General features: G+C 34.7%; 1 protein-coding gene across 2 annotated transcripts in view; it reads left to right on the top strand.

Annotated features, from left to right (window-relative positions):
• n4bp2 (NEDD4 binding protein 2) overlaps positions 1–26,298 on the top strand; it is a 101,227-nt gene that overhangs the window by 60,510 nt on the left and 14,419 nt on the right. Inside the window, exons 12-15 of one of the 2 annotated variants that reach the window (XM_069924886.1) lie at positions 935–1,064; positions 2,366–2,554; positions 9,507–9,675; positions 15,512–16,699. In XM_069924886.1, coding sequence (XP_069780987.1) covers positions 935–1,064; positions 2,366–2,554; positions 9,507–9,675; positions 15,512–15,666 — 643 coding nt within the window. In that variant the 3' untranslated portion in view covers positions 15,667–16,699. Of the gene's footprint in view, positions 1–934; positions 1,065–2,365; positions 2,555–9,506; positions 9,676–15,511; positions 16,700–26,298 lie in introns of those variants that run through there. The other variant, XM_069924885.1, reaches the window with a different exon arrangement.

Here is a 26,298-nt window from a genome sequence, read left to right as displayed (position 1 = left end):
CTGTAATTGTTAATATTGATGTAATAAGTGTTCTCTCAGTCTTAAATAACATTTTCTGTTTATGCTGAACGTTGACTCTCAAGCATTCAATGATTTGTTCTTCGTTCTTTTGATTCCACCTTCTGTTACTTAAACTCATGTTTTCCTTGTCTAAAGTGCTAGCTTAATGCTTGATGTTTAACTATTGCATAGTATTACATAAGAGCATAAGAAATATGTGCAGGAATCAGCCATCTGGTCAGTTGCACTTGCTGCACCATTTGAGACCACAGCTGATCTGGCCATGAACTCAACTCCACCTATCTTCCTTTTTTTCATAAATCTTAGCCTTCTATTGGTTTACCAATACTGAATCCATGCTAATGCATTACTCCCCCCCCCCCCCCCCCCCATCTCCATGCATCCTTATGGAAATTCTTTGAAGCAGCACCTTATCAAATGCCTTCTGACATCCATGACATCCAAGTGTTTCCCTGTGTCCTTTGCACTCAATATAGTCTCAAAGAACTCCACAACCTTCACTTCATGAATCCAAGTTGCTTTTGCATGGTGGATAATTTCTATACAAATATCTCATTGTTTCTTTCTTAATGATAGCTTCATTTCTTTTGGTCCTGGCCTTCTCCATAAAGTCTGTATAATTCTATTTTTATTCCTAATTTCAATTGCCACCACCTTTGCATTTGACTTCCATGTTCAATTATTTGAATTTTTCTCTTGGCCTTTCCTCAATTCTAAACTTGAACTCTTACTGACTTTAATCTATCTACCACGTCTTACTCTTGCATCTGCTCACCGTTCACAATCTTGTGCCCATTTTAATTTTTGGTTTTGATCTATTAACATGCATATCTATATTGAAGGTGCAGGATAGATGCAAAGTCTTTCTGTGGTTTTTATGAATAAATATTAGCTTTAATTTATTTTACTTTAGCTATTCCTTTGAACAGACGGAACAGTTTTTGAAGTCATTATTTGACTGTGATCTAGAGTCATCTAAAGCCATTGAAGTTGATGATGGTACTCACCAAACTGAATTGACTGTCAGCAAAAATAAAGAAAAGGTAAGCTGTGGGCAGAAAATTGTTAAGAATATGAAGTGCATTAAACCATTACAAAAAACTCAGATGCTGGATTTTTTTTAAGAAAAGACCAAATGATGTTGGAGATGCTTACCAATCAGGCATCATCAATGGGCATAGTTAATGTTTCAGATTGGCAACTTTTCATTAGAACTGGTAAAGTCAGAAAACAAGAATGTTTTAAGTCACAGAGACGGGTAGGGTAGAAAGAACAATGAAAATATCATGTTGTGGAGAACTTGAGAATCCAGGTACATATACTGTTGATATCATTTAAAAGGACATGAGTACTTGTTAATCATAACTGATACGTCTGGAGGAGTGTAGATGGAGGAAGGTCAGAGACCAATAGAAAACAAAGCTATGCTGGATCTGTGAGTTGCAAAACAACTGCTGGAAATCCAAAATAAAAAGAAAGGCTAGAAATTCTATGTAGATGATTTATCTTCTATGAAAAGACAAAAACTGAATGAACTAATCAATTCTGATGCAAAGTATTTGTGTCAAATGGAACCACATTTTTTTCTGAGCTCAGCTTTGATCAGATTGGGCTGGGACCATAAATAATTAAACACTGTTTGGCTTTCTGGCTGGGTGAGAATGTGCGTGTATGCTACATTCATACATAAGGGTTCTCTTTGCTCTGGTGAGCTGGAAGGGAACACATAGAACTGAGGCTGGATTGTGGCCTTGTCAGGCAGATATTAGAGCCCAGGAATGGAGTGTCTTAATTAATTAAAATGAAAGGAACAGGAATAGGCTATTTGATTTTTAGCTTGCTCCATCACTCAGTACAATCATGACTTATCTACATCTTGGTACCATATTTTGGCTATCTCTCATGCTTTCTGTGTCCAAAAATCCATTTATCAATTTGTATATTTAGTGGCTTGGCTTTGATATACTTTGATGGAATTCTACAGATTCACTACCTCTGAGCAAAGGAATTTTAATACCTTCTTAAAAAGTCTATTGAAAGCTGCAGGTCTTTGAGCCACCTATCAGGTAATGGCCCTTGCTTCTCTAGTTTGATTACCAAACTCATTGAATGTACTTGGTTCTGGTCAGGTATGAAAACTTACAAGCTCTTTGGTATGGATCAAGATTGTTTTTGTCAGTGATCATTGCCAAGTTTTAATTTTATAGCCAAGCAGACACATAATCTCTTAATCTTGCTAAGAATGTATAGCAATATAAATCTCAAATTGGGTTAATTTTTGCTACTGTCAGATACTGTACATCTCAAGACTAATAAAAATTTTATTTGGTTTTGTCTGCTTTAGTTAATAATGACCAAAGACATCAAGGATTTTCAAAGTGAGCGCATTTTTCAGGATGTAGAATACGCTGATTATGAAGATTATCGGAATGATGCAGCTTTGCATCGTCGCAAACAGCAGGATTACTTCAGTAAGGCTGCAGAAGCTCATAGAAGGGGTATGAAAGCAGTGGCCACTCATTATGCCCAGCAGGTATGTGTACACTTATGTCCTGGGTAAACTTGTATCTCTCATTTTGTTCGTTTTAGATTGGTCACAGTGTTTGAGCTACCGAAAGAAAATAGACACACACACCGAGAGCAGTTCAGTTTATACAAATGTTTATTACAAATTCAAACTACTATATGCTAGCCCTTTCCAATTATACTTATCAACGCCTGGACTGGTCCCAACTGCCAAAGCGAGGCAACACTGCACACTTGTAGTAGGTTGTCTGGGCGCCAGTAGCAGCTTCTCCACCTCCCTCGAACGGGACGTTAGCTGGACTCTAGAAGTTCTTCTTGCTGAGAGATTTTGCCACCTCTTGGAGAGTCTCAAACTTCAGCAGTGGGACCATGGCTTATATTACCCAAAAGTTGTTTACTTCATAGCTTATCTTTTTGAACAAATTATTTAATTATCTTCAAGGTCTCCTGACAATGTGCGACCAACAAAAGAAAACTGCATCTCTGGGCCTCATGGTGGAACCTAGATGTGTCTACTAGTTCATATGCATCCCTGGGCCTCATAGTGTAAATTAGATTGTCTTCTGATTCAACTGCATCCTGGGCCTCAGTATAAATTAGATTATGTCTGTTGATTCTAAAAAAAAACAAGCAAGTTCTCAGCCTTACAGAAGCAAAGACTGCAAAAGTAAAAAAACACGGTTTAAATCAGTTGTCCAGAGTACCAAAGAGTACAGCACAACTACTCCATTAACTATTGTGTAGTAGTATCCAAAAGTTGTTTACTTCATAGCTTATCTCTTTGAACAAATTTTTGATTTAATTATCTTCAAGGTCTCCTGACCGTCTGCGACCAACAAAAGAAAACTGCATCCCTGGGCCTCATAGTGTAAATTAGATTATGTCTGCTGATTCTAAACAACAAGCAGGTTCTCAGCCTTGCAGAAGCAACGGCTGGAAAAGTAAAAAACACGGTTTAAATCTTCCATTACAACTTAAAAAGGAATGGAAGTCAAATGTGCAATACACAAGTACTGGAGAAACTAAATGGGTCACCAGGCATCTGTAGGTTTGAGCCCTTCATCAAGGAATTATTATGAGCCCAGAGGACCCCAAAACCCAGCAGCAGTTGATATTCATCAAGACAAATGGTTACTTAAACAAAAGTTGCTTTAATTATCTTTAAATATGAAAACAGAATCACACTTTAACTTGTCACTATTGACAATATCCTAACTTAACCCCCTTCTAATTCTAAGCACAGACACGTGTGTGTAAGTGTAAGTTCAGAAAAGTTCTTTGGTTCACAGTCCAATCTCACTTCTCATTCCTCCAAGTTCACTGGTTTCAGGCAATTCTTATACTGTGCACAGAATTTAGCATTTATAAAGTTCACCAGGCTTTGGTGCTTGAAAGGTAAATGGTTACCACTCAGGAAGGTTCTTGTCGGTTGTCAGAGAGAAATTTATTGTACCATGGACACCCAGCTACTTCAGTGTCTTGCCAAAGAAACTTGCCCCTCAGGGTTCTTCAGATGATAACCTCTTTCTTTCATGTCACCACGGAGTGGCTTTTTGTTTCTCTTATTCCAAGTGAAACATTAGACAGCCAGTCCTCTCTTCTTGCATGAGCCACAAGGGCTTTGACCAAGCTGAACTAAGCACTTACAATCCATCTTCCAGATAGGGTTTTCCACAAGCTTTCCAGCTTGTCCTGTTCCAGTCCCAGCTGCTGTTGCTGATTGTAACACTGTACAAGTGATCTCTGTGTTTTTCACACACACAGAGAAAGCCTGTTTGACTCTCTGTTTGCAAAACCATATGACCCTCTTAGAACAGCAAGTTCCCCTCCAGACGATCTGTGGCTTTGACAAGCTCTCATCTGTTGCCTTTTTGTAAACAACAATCCATTAGTGAAGACTCTTGGGCAGTCTCCAAAGCTCTTGCAAAGAATGTTGGCCTCCAACATGTCTAGCATGGGGCAGAGCTCCAGAATTTTAAATAAGTTCTGTTTTAAAGTGTTTGTATGTGACCTACACTAACAAACCTTGCCCAAATTTATCTCCCAAAAACCAGGCAACCGGAATAAAACAAAGGTGGGTTGGTGGAGAGGAGAGAGGAAGAGGGAGGAGCACAGGTTAACAAGTAAGAGAGCATAGGTGGGAGGCTAAAAGAAAAAGAAACAAGTGCTATGTGGATAGATAGCTCTCTAAATGGTGAGGGAAGGGAAGCAGGTGGGGAGTTGGAGGAAAGGAGACAGAGGGGTATAGAAAGAGAAACTTGGGTGGGGGGGTGGGTTAATGGAAATGAGAAATCTATGTTAATGATGTCTAATTGGAGAGTGCCCAGGTGGAATACTCAGTTTGGCAATGCATGAGGCCATGGATAGACATTGTCGGTTGGCCACTGGAAGGCCCTTCAATTGCAGCAGAGCTGACTTTTATTCGTTTGTGCAGCTAAAAATTAGCCAAACTGTGAATACAACTTCTGTGCAAGTGAATTGAACTTTTCCAACATGAAATGTGATGAAGCAGAACGGTTTGCAGGGAAAAATAGAAATCAAATAAGCTATTTACACATTAAATGGGATCTGGATTTTTTTTTTTGAGAACAAAAAATGATTAATGTTATTCTAGTTTTGCTCCAGATAATTCCTGCATTGACAATATTAAGCTTGTAAATCTGTTCTTAATATGCAGTGAGTGAAATTTGTTTCACTGTTACAAACAAACAAACCATTTCAAGCATTGAAATTGAGGTATCATTTGCCCCTTAATGTCAAGATTATTAGTTGAAATTTATTGAATGTTTTCTTTTCAATTTCTAATATTTTTAAGCATTTGAATATAAAATAAACAAGATAAAAGATTTATGGAACAGTGTCAATTCAAAATGTGTAAAAAATATTGTTACAAGATCAAACCAGCATCCACAAAGAAGGCATATCACACAGGGGTAAAGATAAACAATTAACTTTATTGATAAAAATTCACCTTCAAACTTTAATTCAAAATCTCCCCTTTTATAACAATGCCCACTGGTTTTATGCAAATTTCTAGAACAATGGAAAACTAATAAATTTCCCACCCTAAGTATAACATATGTAATTAAAGTCTGAGTTATATTTCCAACCAGCCCACAGAAAAACAGACACAAAACACACAAGACTCACAAATCTTCGATCTCAACTGAAGCAAAGATCATAAACAAAATTCAGTTTGTTTGGTAAACTGAAGCCAAAAGATCTTTGAGAGAGTCCGGATCCTTCTGGCTGCCTTTGGAATGTTCATCCTTTTTGAAATCCCAACATTCTAAACTGTCCTCCAGACCATGACTCATGCTCTGGGCTTTCTTCCATGCCACAGCACCCCCAGTGGTGGTTTATTGTCCAAGTCCAGAAATTTTTAGATCATTTTCTGCACATGCTTAGTCTGTCTCCCACTCTCTCAGCAGTCCACCTTCACCTTGGCTCTTCCAGGGAAACTGTCACTTTTTAACATTAAACCACACAACAAATAGGTCAATACACAACACAGAACTCTGTAACACCTCCCCTGCTAAAAATTAAAATTTGGTCCACAAGAACAAATTTTTAACAATTAATGGAAGTATTACATAAATAAAAAAAAAACACTCCCATTTTTTTACTAAAGTATGTGATTAGATTCATATCTACCCAGATTAACATCTTGACAAACAATCTGCTATTACATTTTTCATCCCCTTTATGTGTGTAATAATTAAATCATACTCTTGTAATAGTGAGCTCCAATTCAATAACCGTCTGTTCTTATTTTTCATTTTAGACAGAAAAACTAATGGATTATGATCAGTATATATTATTAACGGTTTTTGAGCAGTTCAAATATACACATCAAAATGTTGGAATGCTAAAACAAGTGCTAATAACTCCTTCTCAATGGTTGAGTAATTTCATTGATGGTCATTAAACTTTTTAGAGAAGTATGAAATAGGATGTTCTACTCCGTCACCAACCACTTCGTCACTGGCGTCCACGGCTAAAAAGAATGGCTTCTCAAAGTTAGGGGACAAAAGTACAGGCTGATGGCATAAAATGGCCTTTAACTTCAGAAACACTTCCTGGCATGCATCTGACCAGATAAATTTTCTTTCTTTCCAAGTAGTTTTTTTAATGGGAGTGCAATTTCTGCAAAGTTTTTACAAAATCTATAGTAGTAGCCAATCATACCTAGAAATCTCCGAAGAGCTTTCTTATTACCGGGGATAGGGAACACAAGTGATAGCCAAATTTTTCGTTCCAACCAGTGCCACCTGTCCCAACACATAACCCAGATAAATTACAGTGGCATGTCCAAAGTCACTCTTGTGCAAATTCACTGTGAGGTATGCCTCCACCAGTCTCTGAAATAACTGCTCTAATTCAATCATGTGTTCTTCCCAAGTATCCTTACTAATTACTAAATCATCGATTATAGGCTCCTGTGTGCTCTAAATCCTGAATTACTGCATTAATCATTCTCTGAAATGTGCCAGATGCATTTTTCATCCCAAAAGGCACAACATTATACTCATACAATCCCAAAGGTGTAACAAATGCAGAAATCTCCTGCCTTTCTTTGTCAAAGGAACACACCAGTATCCCTTTAAGAGATCAATCTTTGTAAGAAACTTAGCCTTTCCGACCTTATCTATACAATCATCTATTTTGGGAATAGGGAACGCATCAGTCTTTGTCACCATGTTTACCTTTTGATAATCTATACTAAACCTAATTGAGCCATCTGGCTTAGGCACCAGAACACACGGTGAACTCCAATTTGAACTTGATTATCGGATTATGTCATTTTTGAGCATATAATCCACCTCTTAATCCAACAATTTCCTCTTTTCCTGATAAACTCAGTAAGAATGCTGCTTAATAGGCTTAGCATCACTGACCTTCATATCATGACAAGCCACAGTAGTTCTTCTTGGAACATCTGGGAATATATCCTTAAATTTCATAAGTAATGTCTTCATTTCTTCCCTTTTTGATTTAGTAGAATGCATTATCTTGGTGTCTAAGTTTTGACCATGACTCATGCTCTGGGGCTTCTTCCACGCCACAGCACCCCCAGTGGTGGTTTATCGTCCAAGTCCAGAAATTTTTAGATCATTTTCTGCACATACTTAGTCTGTCTCCCACTCTCTCAGCAGTCCACCTTCACCTTGGCTCTTCCAGGGAAACTGTCACTTTTTAACATAAAACCACACAACACATAGGCCAATGCACAACACAGAACTCTGTAACAATATAATTAATTAATTGATTGATAGATAGATCGATAGATGACTCATAAACAATTGAGTCCTAGAACTACATCAACTTTTCTGACAAAGGATAATTAGGGTTAGTGATAAAGAAGGTTGCTTTCCCTTATTCTGGAGAGGAAAATGTACAAATTTCATGTACTGAAATTAGTTTATGAACTGGCCAATGGTTTTGAATTTGATAGTTCTCATTTGATATTTAAACATTGAATTCACACACTATATCAAAAGAGGTCAATGGCCATTGAATTTATGTCATTTTCTAGAAGAGTTATCCCATTAGTCCTATTTTCTTATTTCCCTATACCACATTGTCTCTCACATTTACCTATCAATTCCTCTTTTGGTTCTTTTTGCCACTTTCCTGCTTTAACAATTAGCACAGCGGTTAACACAACACCAATGGCTGTTCCAGCACCAACAGCCTGCGTTAGAATCCAACAGTGTCTGGAAGGAGTTTGTGCATTCTCTCCATGACCTACGTGGATTTTTTTCTGGCTGCTGTAGTTTACTCCCACTTTCCAAAAAAGGTTGGTAGATTAATTGGGCTGCATGGGATTCATGGGCCAGCAAGGCCTTATACTGTGCTGAATCGTTTTTTTAAATCACTGTTAGCAAATAACATTTCAATACATTTCAATTCTTTGGAATGTGGGAAGAGAGCATATCACCCAAAGGAAACCCATGTGGCCACTTAGAGAACAAACAAAATCTGCACGATAGCTTTTGAGGTCAGGTTGCATCATAAGAAAATTTGCAATATATGTAAAACATATTGGATCCCTCTTTACTCAGCTCAAAATTTTACACACTGTTCTTTGCAGCAGCTACATTTCCCATGATGGTATTCAGAAGGACTGCCTCTCTGCTCTCAATGCATTGATGAAAATGTAATGTGATTCGGTGGCTGAAGTGCAAGTTGAGCCAAGAGTGTAATCTTATGCTAGTGAAGCTCATATTCCTCTATCCAACTTAAGTTGAAATATTCTGGATTTACTTTATGGTACATTTACTCTAGTAGAAAGTGACCTGAGCCTCCAGAAAAGTAATTTTCTCTAATTATCCTTTATAAACATTTTTATTCTTTCTAGACTGCCTCCTTAACTTGAATGTCTCTTGCCATGCCTCATGTTTCAGGACAGAACTGTGTGATGACCTGATTTCCATTCAACCTTGCTTAAAGTATCCATGTATTTGGTTGGATGTATTATTATTATTATTATTATTACGTTAGCTGCTATTATGATTTTTTTTAGCTATTTAATGTCATTTTATACTCGTCAGGTAAATTTGTTGTTTTCCAGCCCCATCATCAGTTCAGGCTGGATCTGCTACCTCATTAGAGATTTAAGCATGGGGCATTCCTAATCTAAATCCTTAATGGTTATGAATTAAATGTAACTACTGAATCATTGTAAAATAATCCATGCAGGTTGTTGAATAGTATGTGCCTGAATATCAGGAATTGACTTAATATTCAAATTGAGATAGGTGTTTGTGACATACATAATTATGGTGAACACCATAAAGTTCGGTAGTAAACATATGCTTGCTTATCTTTTAAAGCTGAGTTGTATTTACTGAAATTACATAAGCATATTATATTGAAAATACCCTTGTATTTGATCAAACACTGTGTTTGTAATCTTGTGACTTAATATATATATATATATATATACAATATTTTAGGGTCATCTTCATGGTGAAAAGATGAAAGAAGCCAACCACAAAGCTGCTGTGAAAATTTTTAAGCAAGTGAATGTGTCATTACTTCCACAAAATGTTTTAGACCTTCATGGCCTTCACGTGGATGAAGCCCTGCATTGCCTGAAGGAAGTGCTATTCCAGAAGATTAATGGTAGGTCATTGGTAATATACAATATATGCATAACAGAACTTGAAAAGGCAGAAAAATCTAACATTCCCCCTCTCTCGTTTTCTCTGTTTATTTATCTCTGCTTCTGTCATACAAAGCTTCCACATGCAGAAATAACAAAAATTGTTTGTATATCTGCTGACTCGAACCCTGGCCCCAGACGCCCACCTACCAGACCAGCCAAAGTGTTGGCCACCCACTTATTGGAGCTCCGGACGCATTGGCCATCCCTGGCTGTTGACTTACCGCAAATCTTGACACTTTGTCTGCTGACTCTCCGCTGTGCCCCGGCTGACCCCGGGCCAGAACTTCCCACACTGACTCTCACCACGTGGCTCCCAACATTGAGGCCTACCATGATCCCAATTTTCACTGCTGGATTCCATTGGCTTATCTCCTCCACCTCCCCGTACCCTTCCTTATCCCCCTAAACCTCTCCCATCTCCTCCACGGAGCTCCCTCCTTCCTAAGCCCTTAACCCTCAGACCCCACATCTCCCTCCTTATCTCTACTGACCCCCCTCTGACTGACAACCTCACCCTCGCCCCCAGCCTCCCCCACCCCTGACCTCCCCCTCTCTGACCCCCATCCACCTGACCTCCCCACCCCCTCTTTTAAGTTTTTTTTATCAAACATATTATAAGTAAATAATACATGTGGAGAATAGAATACAGAATCAAGTAGTAAAAACATAAATATCAATATATTGCAATGCATAATACAACATTATAACATATTAAACTATATTATCCCTTTCTCCTCAATTTGGAATATTCAAAAAAGAGAACAAAATTGTTAAAACCCATCTAAACTACCAAAAATAATAAAAAAATAGCAACAACAAATAAAAAGAAATGGGCTGGGGAGCCTAAACTGTGAGTTCACTACAACAGATCAATTCAAACTATTTATCTGGTCTTTGCCTATTTATATATATATATATATATATATATATATATATATATATAAAAAAAACAAATCCAAAGCCGTCTGGAAGGTAAAGTCAAAATACAGATTAACTCATATGAAAATAGTATATAAAAGGACGCCAAGTCTCTTCCCACTTAACAGAGGTATCAAAAATGCAATTTCTATTTTTTTCTGAAGTTCAACATGACAAAATTTTACATTGCATCAAAGTAGGTGAATTATAATCTTTCCAGTTAAATAAAATGGCTCTTCTAGCCAACAGTGTAGTAAAGTCTACAACCTGATGTGCAGAAGTGGGAACTCGACCCACCTTTGGAAGCATAATTCCAAAAATAGCTGTCAATGGATTAGGTTGCAATCTAATACCCAGTATAATGGACAAAGTCTTGAAAATATCTGTCCAATACTTATCCAATACAGGGCAAGATCAAGACCTGTGCATTAGTGTGGCCACTTGTGATTTACATCTATCACACATAGGTCTTGTATTAGGAAAGATATGGGCCAATTTATCTTTCGACACATGAACCTGATGTACCACTTTAAACTGAATCAATGTGTGTCAAGCACATAATGAAGAGGTATTAGCCATTCCAAAAATCTTTTCCCAAAGTTCCTCTGGGTGAAGTGACTAAAGTTCCATTTCCCAAGCTCCTCTCATGTTATCATCAGAGATCAATTGCAATTTTAATAAATTATTTTAACTATTACCTATTAAACCCTTATGGGAAGGATTCAAATGAAAAAGTATATCAACCAAATCAGGTTGATATGATATAGGAAAGTTAGGTAATATCTTATTCAAAAAAACTTCTAACTTGGAAATATCTAAAAAAAGTGAGTGACTTAGGGATATTTGTTAGATATATCAAAAGACATTAAACATATATCTATAAACAGATCTGAAAAATAGACAATTCCTTTGATTTTCCAAAATGAAAGGGCTTGATCCATTATAGACAATGAGAAAGAATAGTTGAGATCAATAATACTTGAGAAACTAAAAAATTTTTAATTAAAAAATTGCTGAAATTAAAACCAAATCCATAATGTATGCGTAAGTATGGGTTAAAAGTATGATTATTAATCTTAGAAATTGTAAAAGGAAGAGCATCTCCCAATAAGGAAGCTAATGAATACCTCTGTGCAGATTTCAGTTCCAAATCTGTCCAGTTAGGATGTTCTGGTTTGTCAGAATAATATATCCAGAAAATAATATATCAAATATTATATAATAATATCTAAGATTAGATAAACTCATACCACCATCTTTCTTTAATTTCTGAAAATGAAATTTACTCAACCTAGCATTCTTATTATTCCATATATAAGAAATTTTAGAGTCAAAATATTGTCAAAGAATTTAGAGCGTAGATGGGAGGGAGGGGGGAGTAGAATTATATATACCACATGTATTGTTTTTTATGGATAATTAATTATTAATTGAAATATAATTGTGATTTAAAACTTTTAAAATATTAACAAAAAGAGTCAAAAAATTATTTCTGAATAAAAATTTGAACTGCTTGAAATATATACAAAAATATGGGTAAAATTATCATCTTGATAGCATTTATGTGACCTATTAAAGTTATGACCAATGGAGGCTATCTAGAAAGTGTTTGTTCCACATAGTCAATCAAAGGGAGAAAATTAAATTTGTATAAATCTTTAAATTTTTTAGTGATCTTAACCCCAAGACATGTAAAGTGTTCTTTAACCACTCTAAAAGATACATGCTCAGAGATAGTTACATGCATATTCATTGGAATCTTCACTCCTATGGAGATTCAATTTACATCCTGAAAAAATGCTTAATTTTGAAATCAAAGACAGCATTGAAGGAATAGATTTCACAGGATCTGAAATGCATATTAAAAGATCATCTGCATATAAAGATACCTTATGAATTACATCTCCTGTTAATACCCTGAATATCACTGGTATCACAAAGTGCTGTCGCTAAAGGTTCCAAGGCTAGGTTAAATAATAAAGGACTTAATGGACAACCCTGTCTAGTTACTCAGAACAGATTACAAAAGAGAGGATTTTGGATTATCAGTAATTACTGCAGCAACAGGAGCATGATCGATCAAATTAATCCATGAAATAAAACCAGGTCCGAAATTAAATCTTTCTAAAATTTTGAATAGATACTTCCACTCTGTCGATAGCCTTTTCTGCATCTAACGATATTATGTTATGAGCCCAGAGGACTCCAAAACACAGAAACAATAGATATTCACCAAGACAAATGATTACTTAAACAAAAGTTGTTTTTAATGATCTTTAAACATTAACTTTAACTTATTACTATTAACTTAACTAACCTAACTTAACCCCCTTCTATATCTAAGTTCAGGAAGGTTCTTATTGCTTTTCAGAGAGAGATTTGTTGTTCCTGGACACAAACTGATCCTTTTTAATTAGCCACCTCAGTGTCTTGCCGAAGGAATTTGCCCCATCAGGGTTTTCCAGATGATAACTTCTTTCTTTCATGTCACCACAGAATTCCTTTTTGTTTCTCTTATTTCAAGTGAAACATTAGGCAGCTAGTCCTCTCCTCTTGTATGAACCACAAGAGCTTTGACCAGGCTGAACTAGGCACTCACAACCCATCTTCAAAATGGGGTTTTTCCACAAGCTTGCCAGCTTGTCCTATTCCAGTTTCAGCTGCTGCTGCTGACTGTAAAGCTGCAGAACTGAATTCTCCTTCTCTTCTCACTCATAAAAAAAACCTTTTTCTCTCTCTGATTGCAAATACCACATGACCCTCTTAGAACAGCAAGCAGAACTCCAGACGGCCTGTGGCTCTGGACCTCATCCTCCGAGTTCTTTCATCTGTTGCTTTTCAAAACAACAATCCATTAATGAAGTCCCTTGGGCACTCCCCAAAGCTTTTGCAAAGGCCTTCGGAGTTGGCCAGTCTAGCTTGAGCAGAGTTCCAGTATTTTAAATGAGAACTGTTTTGAATTGTTTGTATGTGATCTATACTTAAATAAAAAAACCTGCCACACTTTATCTCCCAAAATCCTATCTATCTACATTACAAAACACAACTTATCATGTCACAGTTATACATTCCGAAATTTTAGTTGATGGAAAGTAAGTAATAGTCACGTGAATAACGATTTTTTCTAAATCTTGTTTGGTCCGTAGAAATTATCTGAGGAAGAATATTTTCAAATCGGAAAGCCAAAATCTTAAAACAAATTTTGGATTCTTTATAAATTCTGTTTGGTCTGTAGAAATTATCTGAGGAACAAACACCATCTGAAACTTATCCAACCCTAAACCAATTAAAGAAACAGTATAACCCAACAGAAAAAATAATGGATCCAATGGTAATTTAATCTTAAATAATTTTTCCAAAAGAACTTTAAATTTTTCCTAAAATGGTTGAACTTTATCACAAAACCAAACTGCATATACAAATGTTCCAATATGAAGTCCACACCAAAGGGGGGCATGGCAAGATGGCGTAGAGTCTAGACGTGTAATCTCGACCTCTCTGGCCAGACTTTTAAGTACCTGTTTTTTAACCCTTTGTTTTCAAGTTTAAACTTTTTAAATTTTAGTTTAAAGTATTAAGGAACTATTATGGCCACTAATGGTAAAAAGACTAAACCTCAAGTGCAGAAGAAGTTACATTTTCGAAGTGCTGAAGATTTGGGGCATAGACGACTTGATACAGCTTCAGGTTTAATCTCTTCAGTGTCTAAACCTCAAAGACTGCCTGTGGGAGCTGAAAAAAAAATGTGTATTACTCACCAAGTGAAGGATGGCGCTGGAATTACTCGTTCTTTGGAAGAAAGTGCGTGTTCCCAAGAAGTGTATCCCGATTTGGAAAGCCTTTCGATTTCAGCGGAGGGAACACGCAGGAAGACGACTCCATTGTTGGAAATGCATCTGGAAGCATTTCAACCTGAAGATATCGCTTTCCTTCATGATTTTGTGAAAAAACAACGAAATGCGGGGGGAGACCAGCGGCGACCCCCTGAGGAAGTTGGGGTGCCATCGGTGGGAGTCCAGACCTGCAGTAAAACTTTTAAAATGCCTTCTGTTGAGTTGCAGCAGGAGCTGCAGTTACCTGGTTCTGTCACTACGTCAGAGAAAGCAGGGGTGAGCTTTTCTGATTTACAGTGTAAGCAACTAAATGCAGTTATTCAGCCTTTAATGAATGAGATGGTTCAATTGATAAGTTCAGAATTGAATATAGTTAAAGCACGTGTGGATGGATATTATGAAGAATTTTTAAAATTTCAGACTCCTTATTTGGACTGTAAACAACAAGTGGCTTCTAACACAGAAAAAGTGCTGAAGGTTGAAAAATCAGTCATAGAATTGGGAGAATGCAAGAAGGAGTTAGAGAGGAAAATAGACTACTTGGAGAATCAAAGTAGAAGGAATAATGTGAAAATCGTTGGTTTGCCAGAAGGTATAGAAGGACAAGATCCTCTTCGTTTTTTTAAAGACTGGATCCCACAAGTATTAGGGCAAGAATTTTTTTTTCTGGAGGCTTGGTACTGGAAAGAGCCCATAGAGCTTTAAGAAGAACACCCTTAGCTGGTCAACCACCGAGACCAGTAACAATTCGATGTTTGAATTATTTGGACAGAGAAGCAATACTTCGACTAGCAGTGTAAAATGCGAAACAATGACAAACTCCGTTATTGATTCAGAATAGCAGAGTTTTTTTTAAATCCTGATTTGAGTCGAGGTCATTCAATGTTGACGTCGATTTAATCCAGTTAAAAAATTTTGTGGCGTAAAGGTTAGAAATCTACTTTTTGCTACCCGGCAGTGTTGAAGGTGTTTTATGGAGACTATCAATTTCAGTTTTTTGAGAATGATCGTGAAGCAATGATTTTTGCTGATTCATTGCCAGATATAAGAGGACAAACATGTAGTCCACCATTGTCTCCTAAAGAAAAATCTGGTTGTTCTGGAAACAGAAGAAATGGCAGAAATGGGAAAAACGGGAATGGAAAGAGTCCAACTTCTTCTGAAATGGGATCTTCGAGATTGGAATCTCTTGGATGAAAAGAAGAATTTTCTTTTCTTTTTTTTTGTTATTTTGACATTTTGATGTTATTCATTGTTTGGCTGGGATGGGAGAGATTTGCTCTAAGTTCTTTACTAGTCATCAGCCACTGGTGGGTAACCCACACCCAATTTTTGTTTAGGTGATTTTTTTTGGGGGGGGGATTTTCTTATTTTTTATTTTCATTTTAGTTAGCTTTTAATTTGTGATTTTTTTTTCTCCTATTGGAGGGCCTATATACGTTGATTTGAGTTTTCATATAAAGATATTATTGGTATTTGGTAATAATAGTAGATATGTCAAAGTTGAGGTTTGCTACTTTTAATGTTCGAGGTTTAAACAGTACGATCAAGCATAAGCGAGTCTTGGCGTATATTAAGAAAATGAAAATTGATGTTGCTTTTTTGCAAGAAACACATTTGAATGTGAAGAAAAGTATGAAATTAAAGAGGGACTGGGTTGGGCATGTATATTCTTTTTCATTTAGTTCTAGGGCTAAAGGTGTAGCAATTTTGATGCATAAAAATGTATCTTTTGCATTACAATCAATGGAGGAAAAGGTAGGATGTATTCTTAAATTGAATTGTAAGATTTTTAGTGAATTTTGGACTTTACTTAATATTTATGCCCCAAATGCAGATGATGAAATATTTATTTCAGATGCATTTTTAAATTTGGGTCAGGCTAATGATAATATTTTAGTTGGTGGTGATTTTAATTGTGTTTTGGAACCTTTATTAGATAAATCTCCGAAGAAAGTTAAGAAATCTAAGATGTCAGTTCAGGTTCAACCGTTGATGAAAGATCTTAATTTAGTAGATATTTGGAGACGTCTTAATCCGACAGAAAAAGATTTCTCCTTTTATTCATCTAGACATGAATCGTTTTCAAGGATTGACTTCTTTTTAGTATCGGCACATTTACAAGGGAAAATACAATTAGCGGAATATAAAAGTAGGGTGATTTCAGATCATTCTGTTATATTTTACATATGAAACTTCTGAGAAAACTCAAATAGCTTATCGTTGCAGATTTAATACAATGTTGTTAAAAAAATGTGATTTTTTGAAAAAACAAATTAATTTTTTTTGAAAGAAAATTCTAATTCTCTTCAAAGTAAGTTTGTATTATGGGATGCTATGAAAGCTTATTTGAGAGGACAAATAATTAGTTATACTTCTAAAATAAAAAAGAATCAATTAAATCAGAGTCTTGAATTAGAGAAACAGATTGATGAGTTAGAAAAGGAATTCCAGAAAGATGCTACAGAAGATCAGAAAATAGAATTATCTAGGTTGAAATTGGAGTATAATACTTTGCAATCTTATCAATTTGAATGTGTGATTAATAGGACTAAACAACGGTATTATGAATGGGGAGAGAAAGCACATAAGGTATTGGCATGGCAATTAAAGAAAGAACAGATTTCGAGGACTATTAATGCTGTTAGACGGAATTCTCTTATTACTTATAAACCTCGTGAGATTAACAATGAATTTTGTTCATTTTATAAAATGTTATATACATCTGAAGGAAAACAAGAAACTGGATTGATTAATCTTTTTTTATCACAGTTGAATTTACCGATATTAGAGGAATGAGATATACAGGAGTTAGAAGAGCCATTTACTGATTCGGAAATTAAAATGGCTATGCTAGAAATGCCGAATGGTAAATCGCCTGTTGATGATGTATTTTCGGTTGAATTTTATAACATTTTTTACGATGATTTTTCTACAGTGTTTGGGGATGTATTATGTCAAGTTGGAGAACATTATGAATTACCTGAGTCTTGTTCTAGTGCTTTAATTACAGTAATCCCAAAAAAATAAAGATCCTTTGAAAGTATCTTCATATAGATCAATTTCATTGTTAAATGTAGATTATAAAATATTAGTGAATAGATTGGCTAAATTTTTACCTAAGTTGATTCATATAGATCAAACAGGTTTTATAAAGAATAGATATGCTTCAGATAATATTTTGCGCATGATTAGTTTGATTAATAGATTTCGACAATCTGCAGATCACCCAATGGTGATACCTTTAGATGCAGAAAAGGCATTTGATAGAGTTAAATGGAATTTTATGTTTAAAGTTTTGGAGAAATTTAAGTTTGGTCCTTTCTTTATTGGTTGGATTAGGGCTCTTTAGTAAACCAGTAGCTAGAGTATTGACGAATGGTTTGATTTTGTAACCTTTTAAATTGACTCAATCAACTCGTCAAGGTTGTCCTTTATCACCAGCTTTGTTTGCGTTGGTGATTGAACCTTTAGCACAGTTGATAAGACAAAATACACAGATACAAGGTATGAAAGTTTTAGACGAGGAGTATAAAATTAATTTATTTGCTGATAATTTATTGGTGTATTTAACAAACCCAGCTCAGTCACTTTTGCACTTGAAGGAGTGTTTAATACAATATGGATGTCTTTCTGGATATAAAGTTAATTGGGGAAAAAAGTGAAATATTAACGGTAAGTGAAGGAGATTATTCAGTTTATAAGAATATTATTAATTTGAAATGGACTGATCGAATTAAATATTTGGGTATAATTTTGAATGTTAATTATCAATCTTTATATAAATTAAATTATGTTCTGTTAATAAAAAAAATAAATCTGATTTGATTAAATGGAAAGATTTACCAATTAATTTATTGGGTAGGATAAATACAATTAAGATGAATATTTTTCCGCATATACAATATTTGTTTCAATCTATTCCGTATTTACTTGATAAAGTTTTTTTTCGAAATTTGAATAAAATGGTTAGGGAGTTTTTATGGAGAGGTAAATTTTCGAGAGTAGCTTTGAATACATTAACTTGTAAATATGAGTTAGGGGGAATTACGTTTATCACATTTTCAAAATTATTATGAAGCAGCCCAACTTAAATTTATTAGTTCATTGATGGATTTGGTACGGCCTCCTAGTTGGGCCAAAATTGAGATGGCAAATATTTCTGAATTTGAAATACTTCAATTTTTGTTTTGATGGAATATAAATTTGTTACAGCAATATAATGTGCCTATACTAAAACATTTAATGAAGTTATGGATAAAGAAAAATAAAATGATAGCCTCTAGGGGTGAATTATTGGCTTTGACTCCATTGTATAATAATCAACATTTCTTTTTCAATACATAATTGAAGTTTATTCCATTGGAGATTTAAAGGTGTGAAAAATTTGGGAGATTGTTTTAAAGAGGGTAAATTTTTATCTTTTAATCAGATGAGGGACAGTTTTGGTTTCTCTATTATCAAATTCGATCTTTGGTAAAAAGTATGTTTGGTAGAGATATGATTTTACCTGAAATGACTAAATTTGAGACTTTTCTTATGAAGGTACCAGAGAAAGGGTTATATTTCATCGATGTATTAAATATTACAGGATGGTATGGATAAAAAGGTTTGGGATAGATCTAAAAGTAAATGGGAAGCGGATACTGGTTTTATTTTTTCCGAGGTTGATTGGTTAGATATCTGTTATGATAGTGTAACTAGATTGATAAATGCACGTTATGCAATGATTAACTATAATTTTTTTTACATCAATTATACTTAACACCTGAAAAATTAAAAAAGTATGGTTTTCATGAATCAGATTTGTGTTTTAGATGTGGTAATACAGTTGGAACATTTTTTCATGCTGTTTGGTCATGTATACATATACAATCTTTTTGGAAGAAAATTCAATTGTTTTTAGAATACCTGTATAAGATTAAAATACTTTTAGATCCGACAGTATTTTCATTGGGTAGTTTGCAACCTCTGAAAGGCTTGGGATTAGATAAGTTTCAGCTTGCTTTTGTGTATTTAGCTTTATCTGGAGCGAAAAAATGTATTGCTAGTATGTGGAAAGATACAAATATGATTGATATTAATAGATGGCATAATAAGATGAGATATTGTTTAATAATGAAAAAAATTATGTTTTTCGCATGATAATTATAGTTTTTTATTAATAAGTGTTTGTTATATTCAGAATATTTACATTTCAATTTACATTGATTAGATCTTTATATGTATATTTAATTTTTCTTTAATATTTTTCCTTTTTTCTTTCTTTATGGCTCTCCTTAGGAGAGTTGGCTGAAGAGGGGAGGGGGTTCTTTTCTTTTTTTTCCTATATATAAAAAATAACGTTCATGTTTATGGTTAATTGTTGTATATGTCATGTACTATTTGTTTTTTTGAATGAATAAATAAAGTTTTTAAAAAATGAAGTCCACACCTAAAACATAAATCTGAACTACTAAACCCATATATTGTTAACTTCTCGGGAGTCAAATACAACTGATGTAGAAAATTATAATTAACTAAACTATGTCTTACATTAAGTAATTTAGTCATACTGTCTTGACACATAACTTCCCATTCCTCTTGAGATGTATCAAAAGATAAATCTTCCCATTTAATTCTAAATTTGCTTAAATCTGGTTTATTCGTCTTGTAACAAAGCATGCATATCTGAAATAAATCCCTTTTCAATGTATCCAAAATCAAAAGTTCAAACTTAGTTAATTTAGGTAGCATCATTTCTCTCCCAAAATTATCTATCACCAAAGCTCACACTTGATAATATACAAATAAAGAATTAATGGTATCCCAAATTTTTCCCTAAGTCTAGTAAAAGAAAGAAACTGTCCATCTTCAAAACAGTCATCGATCACCTTTATACATTTAGAATCCCAAATATTTAAATACAAATTATTCATCGAAAAAGGAATAACTCTATTTTGATATAACAGAGTTTGGGCCACAATCTTACCCCCAGAACTATGACAGAATGTCTTTTTGTCCAAATCACTAACAAATGTTTTAAAACTGGCATATTATATCCCTGTAACAAATAACAATTCCACTTAAGTATAAATTGATGAACTTGAGATTCCGAAATACAAGCCAATTCAACTTTAGCCCAACTGGGAGGTTGAGAAACATCTAGCATCTTATTAACAATTTTAATTGTGCAGCCTCATAATAATTTTGAAAATGAGGCAGTTGAAGTCCACCTAAAGCATATTTCCTAGTCAATTTCCTCAGCACTACTCTAGCTAATTTACTTTTCCACAAAAACCTTCTCAATTCCTGAAAAAATTCCTTTGGAAGCGGACATGGAATTGATTGCAAAAGATATTAAATACGTAGTAAGATATTCATCTTAATACAATTCACCCAACCTATTAATGTTAAAGGAAGATCTTTCCACTTATTCAAGTCAACTTTAATCTTTTTTAATAATGGTACATAATTTAATTTATATAAAGAGTGATAATTTACATCAACAATTACTCCTAAATATTTAATTTTATTAGACCATCACAATTTTGTAATCTGTTTACACTCAGTATAATCATCATCTGAAACTGGTAATATTTCACTTTTGTCTCAATTTACTTTATACCCAGACAATACTCTATATTGCTCCAAACACTTTTGCATATGTTTCAAAGATTGTTCCAGATATGTTAAATATATCAATACATCATCAGCAAATAAATTCATTTTATGTTCATCTTCTGCAATTTTTATTCCTTTAATATTCTCATTTTGTCTAATTGCTTGAGCCAATGGTTCTATGACTAATTCAAATAAGACTGGTGACAATGGACAACCTTGACGCGTTGATCTCGATAATTTGAATGAGGAAGTTTGGCCATTTGTCATCACCCTAGCAACTGGATGTTTATATAATGCCTTATACCAACCAGTAAAAAATGGTCTAAAATTAAATTTTTCTAGTACTTTAAATAAAAAAAATTCCATTCCACATGATCAAATGCTTTTTCCGCATCAAGTACGACAATCATTGGTTAGTTGGGCTGATGTCTCGACGCACTGATCAAAGTTGATTGATAGAAGAAATTTTAGGGATATTCAATTATTGCAGTAATCTATCCATACTTGTAGATTATCAGGAAATTGAAATTTACATAAATATGAATTGAAATCCTGAAATGCCTTATTATGATCATGATCGTATACAATATTGCCATCTCCTTTACAAATCTTAGGAATCTGTCTTTTAGCCATAGCTGCCTTTAATTGTCCAGCTAATAATTTACATGATTTATTTCCCTGTGTATAAAACTGGCTTTTTGATTTAAACAATTGTCTCTCATTAGGTTATGTTAATAATAAATCATACTGCGTTTGGAATTCTACTCTTATAGAGATCCATATTAGGTTTCCTCAAGTATTCTCTTATCATTTTCTTTGATTTTTTTTTATTCAGTAATGACAACTGTTCTTTTGTACATTTCCTTAACCCTGCTGAATAAGAAATTACTTGTCCTCAAAAGTATGCTTTAAGTGTATTCCAAACAGTTGGGCTCGACATTCCCGCTGTTGAATTTGTTTTTTAAAAAAATGAAGTTTGTTCCTTAATAAAGTCTACAAACTTCTCATCTTGAAGTAAAGTCAAATTGAATTGCCAAAGCTGAGCTCCAGAAATGACATCAGAAAATTTAAGAGAGTTTCAAGGGCACATGATTGAAAACAGCAATTGCATCATATGCACATTCTGTTACCAAGGGAACAAGACAAGTATCAATAAAGAAATAATCAATCCTAGAATAATAATGATAAAAGTTAGAGGAAAAAAAAGAGAAGTCTTTGTCCTTAGGATGTAAAAGCCTCCATATATCAACCAATCCATAATCAATCAAAAAAGTGTTAATAAAAGTAGCAGATTTATTAGGAAGCGTCTGATTAGAGGAAGATCTATCAATCATTGGATTAAAACAAGAGTTAAAATCTCCACCCATACTCAATATATATTCAGATTCAGTAAAGGAGCAAGCACCTTCTTTAAAAAATCTGGATCATCGACATTGGGAGCATATTATGGTGGGCCCAGAGGATCCCAAAACCCAGCAGCAATAGAAATTCACCAAGATAAATGATTACTTAAACTAAAGTAGTTTTTCATTTTCTTTAAACAGAAACAGGATCGAACTTTAACTTATTACTATTAACTTAACCCCCTTCTAATTCTAAATTCACGTGTATTAAATGTGTGTGTTAGTTCAGAAAAATTATTTAATTCACAGTCCAATCTCACTTCTCTCTCCTCCAAGTTTACTGGTATCAGGCAATTCTTATACTGTGCACAGAATTTAACATTTATAAATTTTCACCATGATTTAATGCTTGAAAGGTAAATGGTTACCGCTGAGGAAGATTCTTGTTGGTTTTCAGAGAGAGATTTGTTGCTCGTTGGACACACACAAACTGATTACTTCCAATCAGCCACTTCAATGTCTTGCCCCCATTAGGGTTTTGCAAATAAATGATAACTTTCTTTCAGGTCACCACAGAGTTCCTTTTTAGTTTCCCTTATCCCAGGCAAAACATTATACAGCCAGCCATCTCTTGTATGGACCACAAGATCTTTGAACAGGCTGAACTCAGAACTCACAGCCTATCTTCAAAATGGGGTTTCAAACAAGCTTCCAAAAGCCACTGCAGAAAACCAGCAATCTCTCTCTCTGTCACACTTAGAGAAAAACCTGTTTGACTCTCTCTGCTTGCAAAACTATATGACCTTCCTAAAACCGCACACTCCACCAAATCAGCTTGCTGACTCCAAAAATCAATTCATGAGAGATCGTATCAGTTTCCTGAGATGAGCCCTTCCATTTGTATCTCATTGTGAAACTCTCCAGCACAGGAGTCTATTGTCTTTGCAGACTTGTACGCACCACCTTATGCATAACTCTTGCATTTTAAAATGAGATCTGTTTTGAAGTGTTTGTGACTTTACTAAAACCCCACAATCTATCTTTCAAAAACATCTATACATAATATAAAATATAATATGTCACAATATTTATTAGCCAATGTGACTTTTTTTTATATTCAATGTACCTGTAACCATTAAGAATCTACCCTTGGGATCCATAATCATTTTAAAATATATAAAGGGAACCTAAAATTGATTCACTTTTAACTTTAAACTGAGACAAAATGAAATTGCAAACCACTCCAGAACTTGAAAAACCAATTTTTGTCCTCTTTGCGAGTCTGCATCTCTTACGCTGAGATAATATTGGCTTGAAATTTTTTTTTATTTTTGTTAAATTGGATGGTTCAAGCCAAGAACATTCAGAGAAACAAAGTTATACTTTTTAACATCAAGTTAAAAGTTAAGAAGGCTGTACATGCGTAAACCACATTTAGAAGAGGAACCCAAAAAATGGCAAAGACAAAAATACAGAGATTTATATTTAAGAGTGAACTCTGACAGCTACCCAGATACAACAAAACTAACATAGCAAAGCCCCCACACTCCTCCCATCTCTGATCAGTTCCACAATGGAGCTGCATGCTAACGTACGCCTCATCTAATCCCTGGTCCCAAACTGGCAAATATCCAAAATTATATTTACTTCTGAAAAAATTCCACCATATTAATATGACTCTATAAACTTACATAAAGAATAAAATAATCTAGTTGAATGGTTGCTTGCTGTACTCGTATGTTAACATTCAATATCTTATACATAAATAAACAGGACCTTTTTCAACGCAAGGCCATAAGATTGAACAGTAGGCCTTTCAGACTGTCAAATCTGTTCTGCCTTTCCAACACAAGCTAATGCATTCTGCCACTCGGTCCAACTCTATGCCTTTTCCCCATAACCTTGGATACACCTGTCTCTTCAGATACTTGTCAATCTATATCTGTATGGGTTAAAAATGTGTGTATTTTACAATCTGAAATTGCAACTTTGTCCACATTCCTATCTGTTCTGTGGTTTGGCAACAAATAGTTACAAAGTCAAAGGCTATGCCTTTGAATTCAGCAGTCAGTCAATGTGTGCCCTTGGATCCAGCAGGAATAACACAGAAACTAAACAATTTTCAGATTGATATTCATAAACACTTGAATGATAAACACAGCTGTCTGAAAATCGAAAAAATAGAAGAATGTTCCATCTTTTTAAAATGATTTTTAAAATGATTTTTTAAGATTTTCATAAAGAAATCTAATTAAATGGGAAGCAGCTAATTCTAAAAAAAACAAAACTTGCAGTACACAAATCAGTTAAAAAAATAAAATAAAATAGAGATAAAAGTTTTTTTAAGTATCTAGTTTCAAATTCTACTTTCAAAACAAAATACACAAGACTAACATGTATATCAACTAACTTCCACAAATTACATTAATTGTAAATAACACCAAGGAAGGGAAAAAAGAGAAAGGATTATATTAGGTTATATAAAAAGGTTATATTAAATCAAACAGCTCAATAATCTGACCTCTGTTTAACAGTATCAGCATATTAATTATAACAGACCAAATACCCAAGTCAATGGATTCAGGTTGGTTGTAAAGCAGTTTTTCTTGGGGAACTTTCATCCAGCTTCTGGGGAAATAAACAACACAGGTTGACCATCCTTTGGAAAAATCTTCAAACAGGCAGGAAAGCAGAGGGAAGGTCTGCATTGCTGTTTGTAGAGCTCAGCCATTACTTCTTTGTATTTGCCTCTTCCATTAAGAACTTCTTGTGGGTAATCTTCCACAAAGTGAATAGCAGCTCATTTATATTCTATAGTCCCACCTTTTCGAGCTTCACGGACAGCTGCCTGCTTGGTGTGAAAATAATCAAAGTATATAACAATGGGTTATGGTCTCTCTTTGGGAGAAGGTTTTCGTTTCAATGCATGGTGTGCTTGATCTTAGGCCATGGGATTCTTCAAAATCCCCTTAAATATCTCTCCCAGCATGTTGGAAAAAAATACCAGAGGATTGTCTAAATCCAGTTTTTCTGGCAGACAAAAGATTCTCAAATTCAATCTTCGATTCCTGTTTTCCAAATCAATATATTTTTGTCTATATTTCTCCAAAAATGCTGCAACTTCCTTTAAATTCTTGTCAACTTCTTTGAAATTGTTACAATGCATATCAGATACTTTTCAAGTTTTCCCACTCTGTCGCACAAACCTTCAAGATTTTGAGTATTCATCTTTTTAACAGAATCTCTCAAATCGAGTACAATTTTTTCCAACCTCAAGTTGGCAGCTTCCACTATAGACATTCCATAATAAAGAGATATTGGTGCTCAGTGACCTGTGATTCTTCATCCTTCATTCCATTTTTCACCATGCCTTCCACAAATGGTACACCACTTCTTGTAACAGACATCTTCAGAAGTTGAACAAAAGGTCCTTTTTTTTTTTTTGAAAAATAAAAATTACACTAGCCATTCAAAAGCGAGTTAGAGTTAAAAAGGTTGGAGCAGTGCCTAAAAGCAATTTACTTCATGCTCTGCCAGAGCCCACCTCCTCTGACTGCCCCCTGACCTCTTTTTCCACCCTCCGACCTCTTCCCCCTCGACCCTGAACCCTGGATAAATTTGGTCTGTGGGTGATAGGTTATCCACCCCTGTTCTAGACTCTGCATTGTCCCCATAATTGAATTTTCCACTGATCCTTGGTATCATCAGCAAATTTTTAAAGCCTTGCCCTTTTTCACCTGCGAGATGAACCAGGAAGGATCATTTACCTTCACATGGTGATGTAATTCAAATTAAAACTGAAATGGCTCTTTTTAAACAAAAGTATAATGTCACTATTTTAAGATTGAAATTTAAATGAACATCAACTGCCAGGTACAAAAGG

Source organism: Narcine bancroftii, chromosome 3, assembly GCF_036971445.1.
Source record: "Narcine bancroftii isolate sNarBan1 chromosome 3, sNarBan1.hap1, whole genome shotgun sequence".
Lineage (NCBI taxonomy): Eukaryota > Metazoa > Chordata > Chondrichthyes > Torpediniformes > Narcinidae > Narcine > Narcine bancroftii.
The sequence above is the reverse complement of the archived record's forward strand: the minus strand, read 5'-3'. Positions and strand labels throughout refer to the sequence as shown.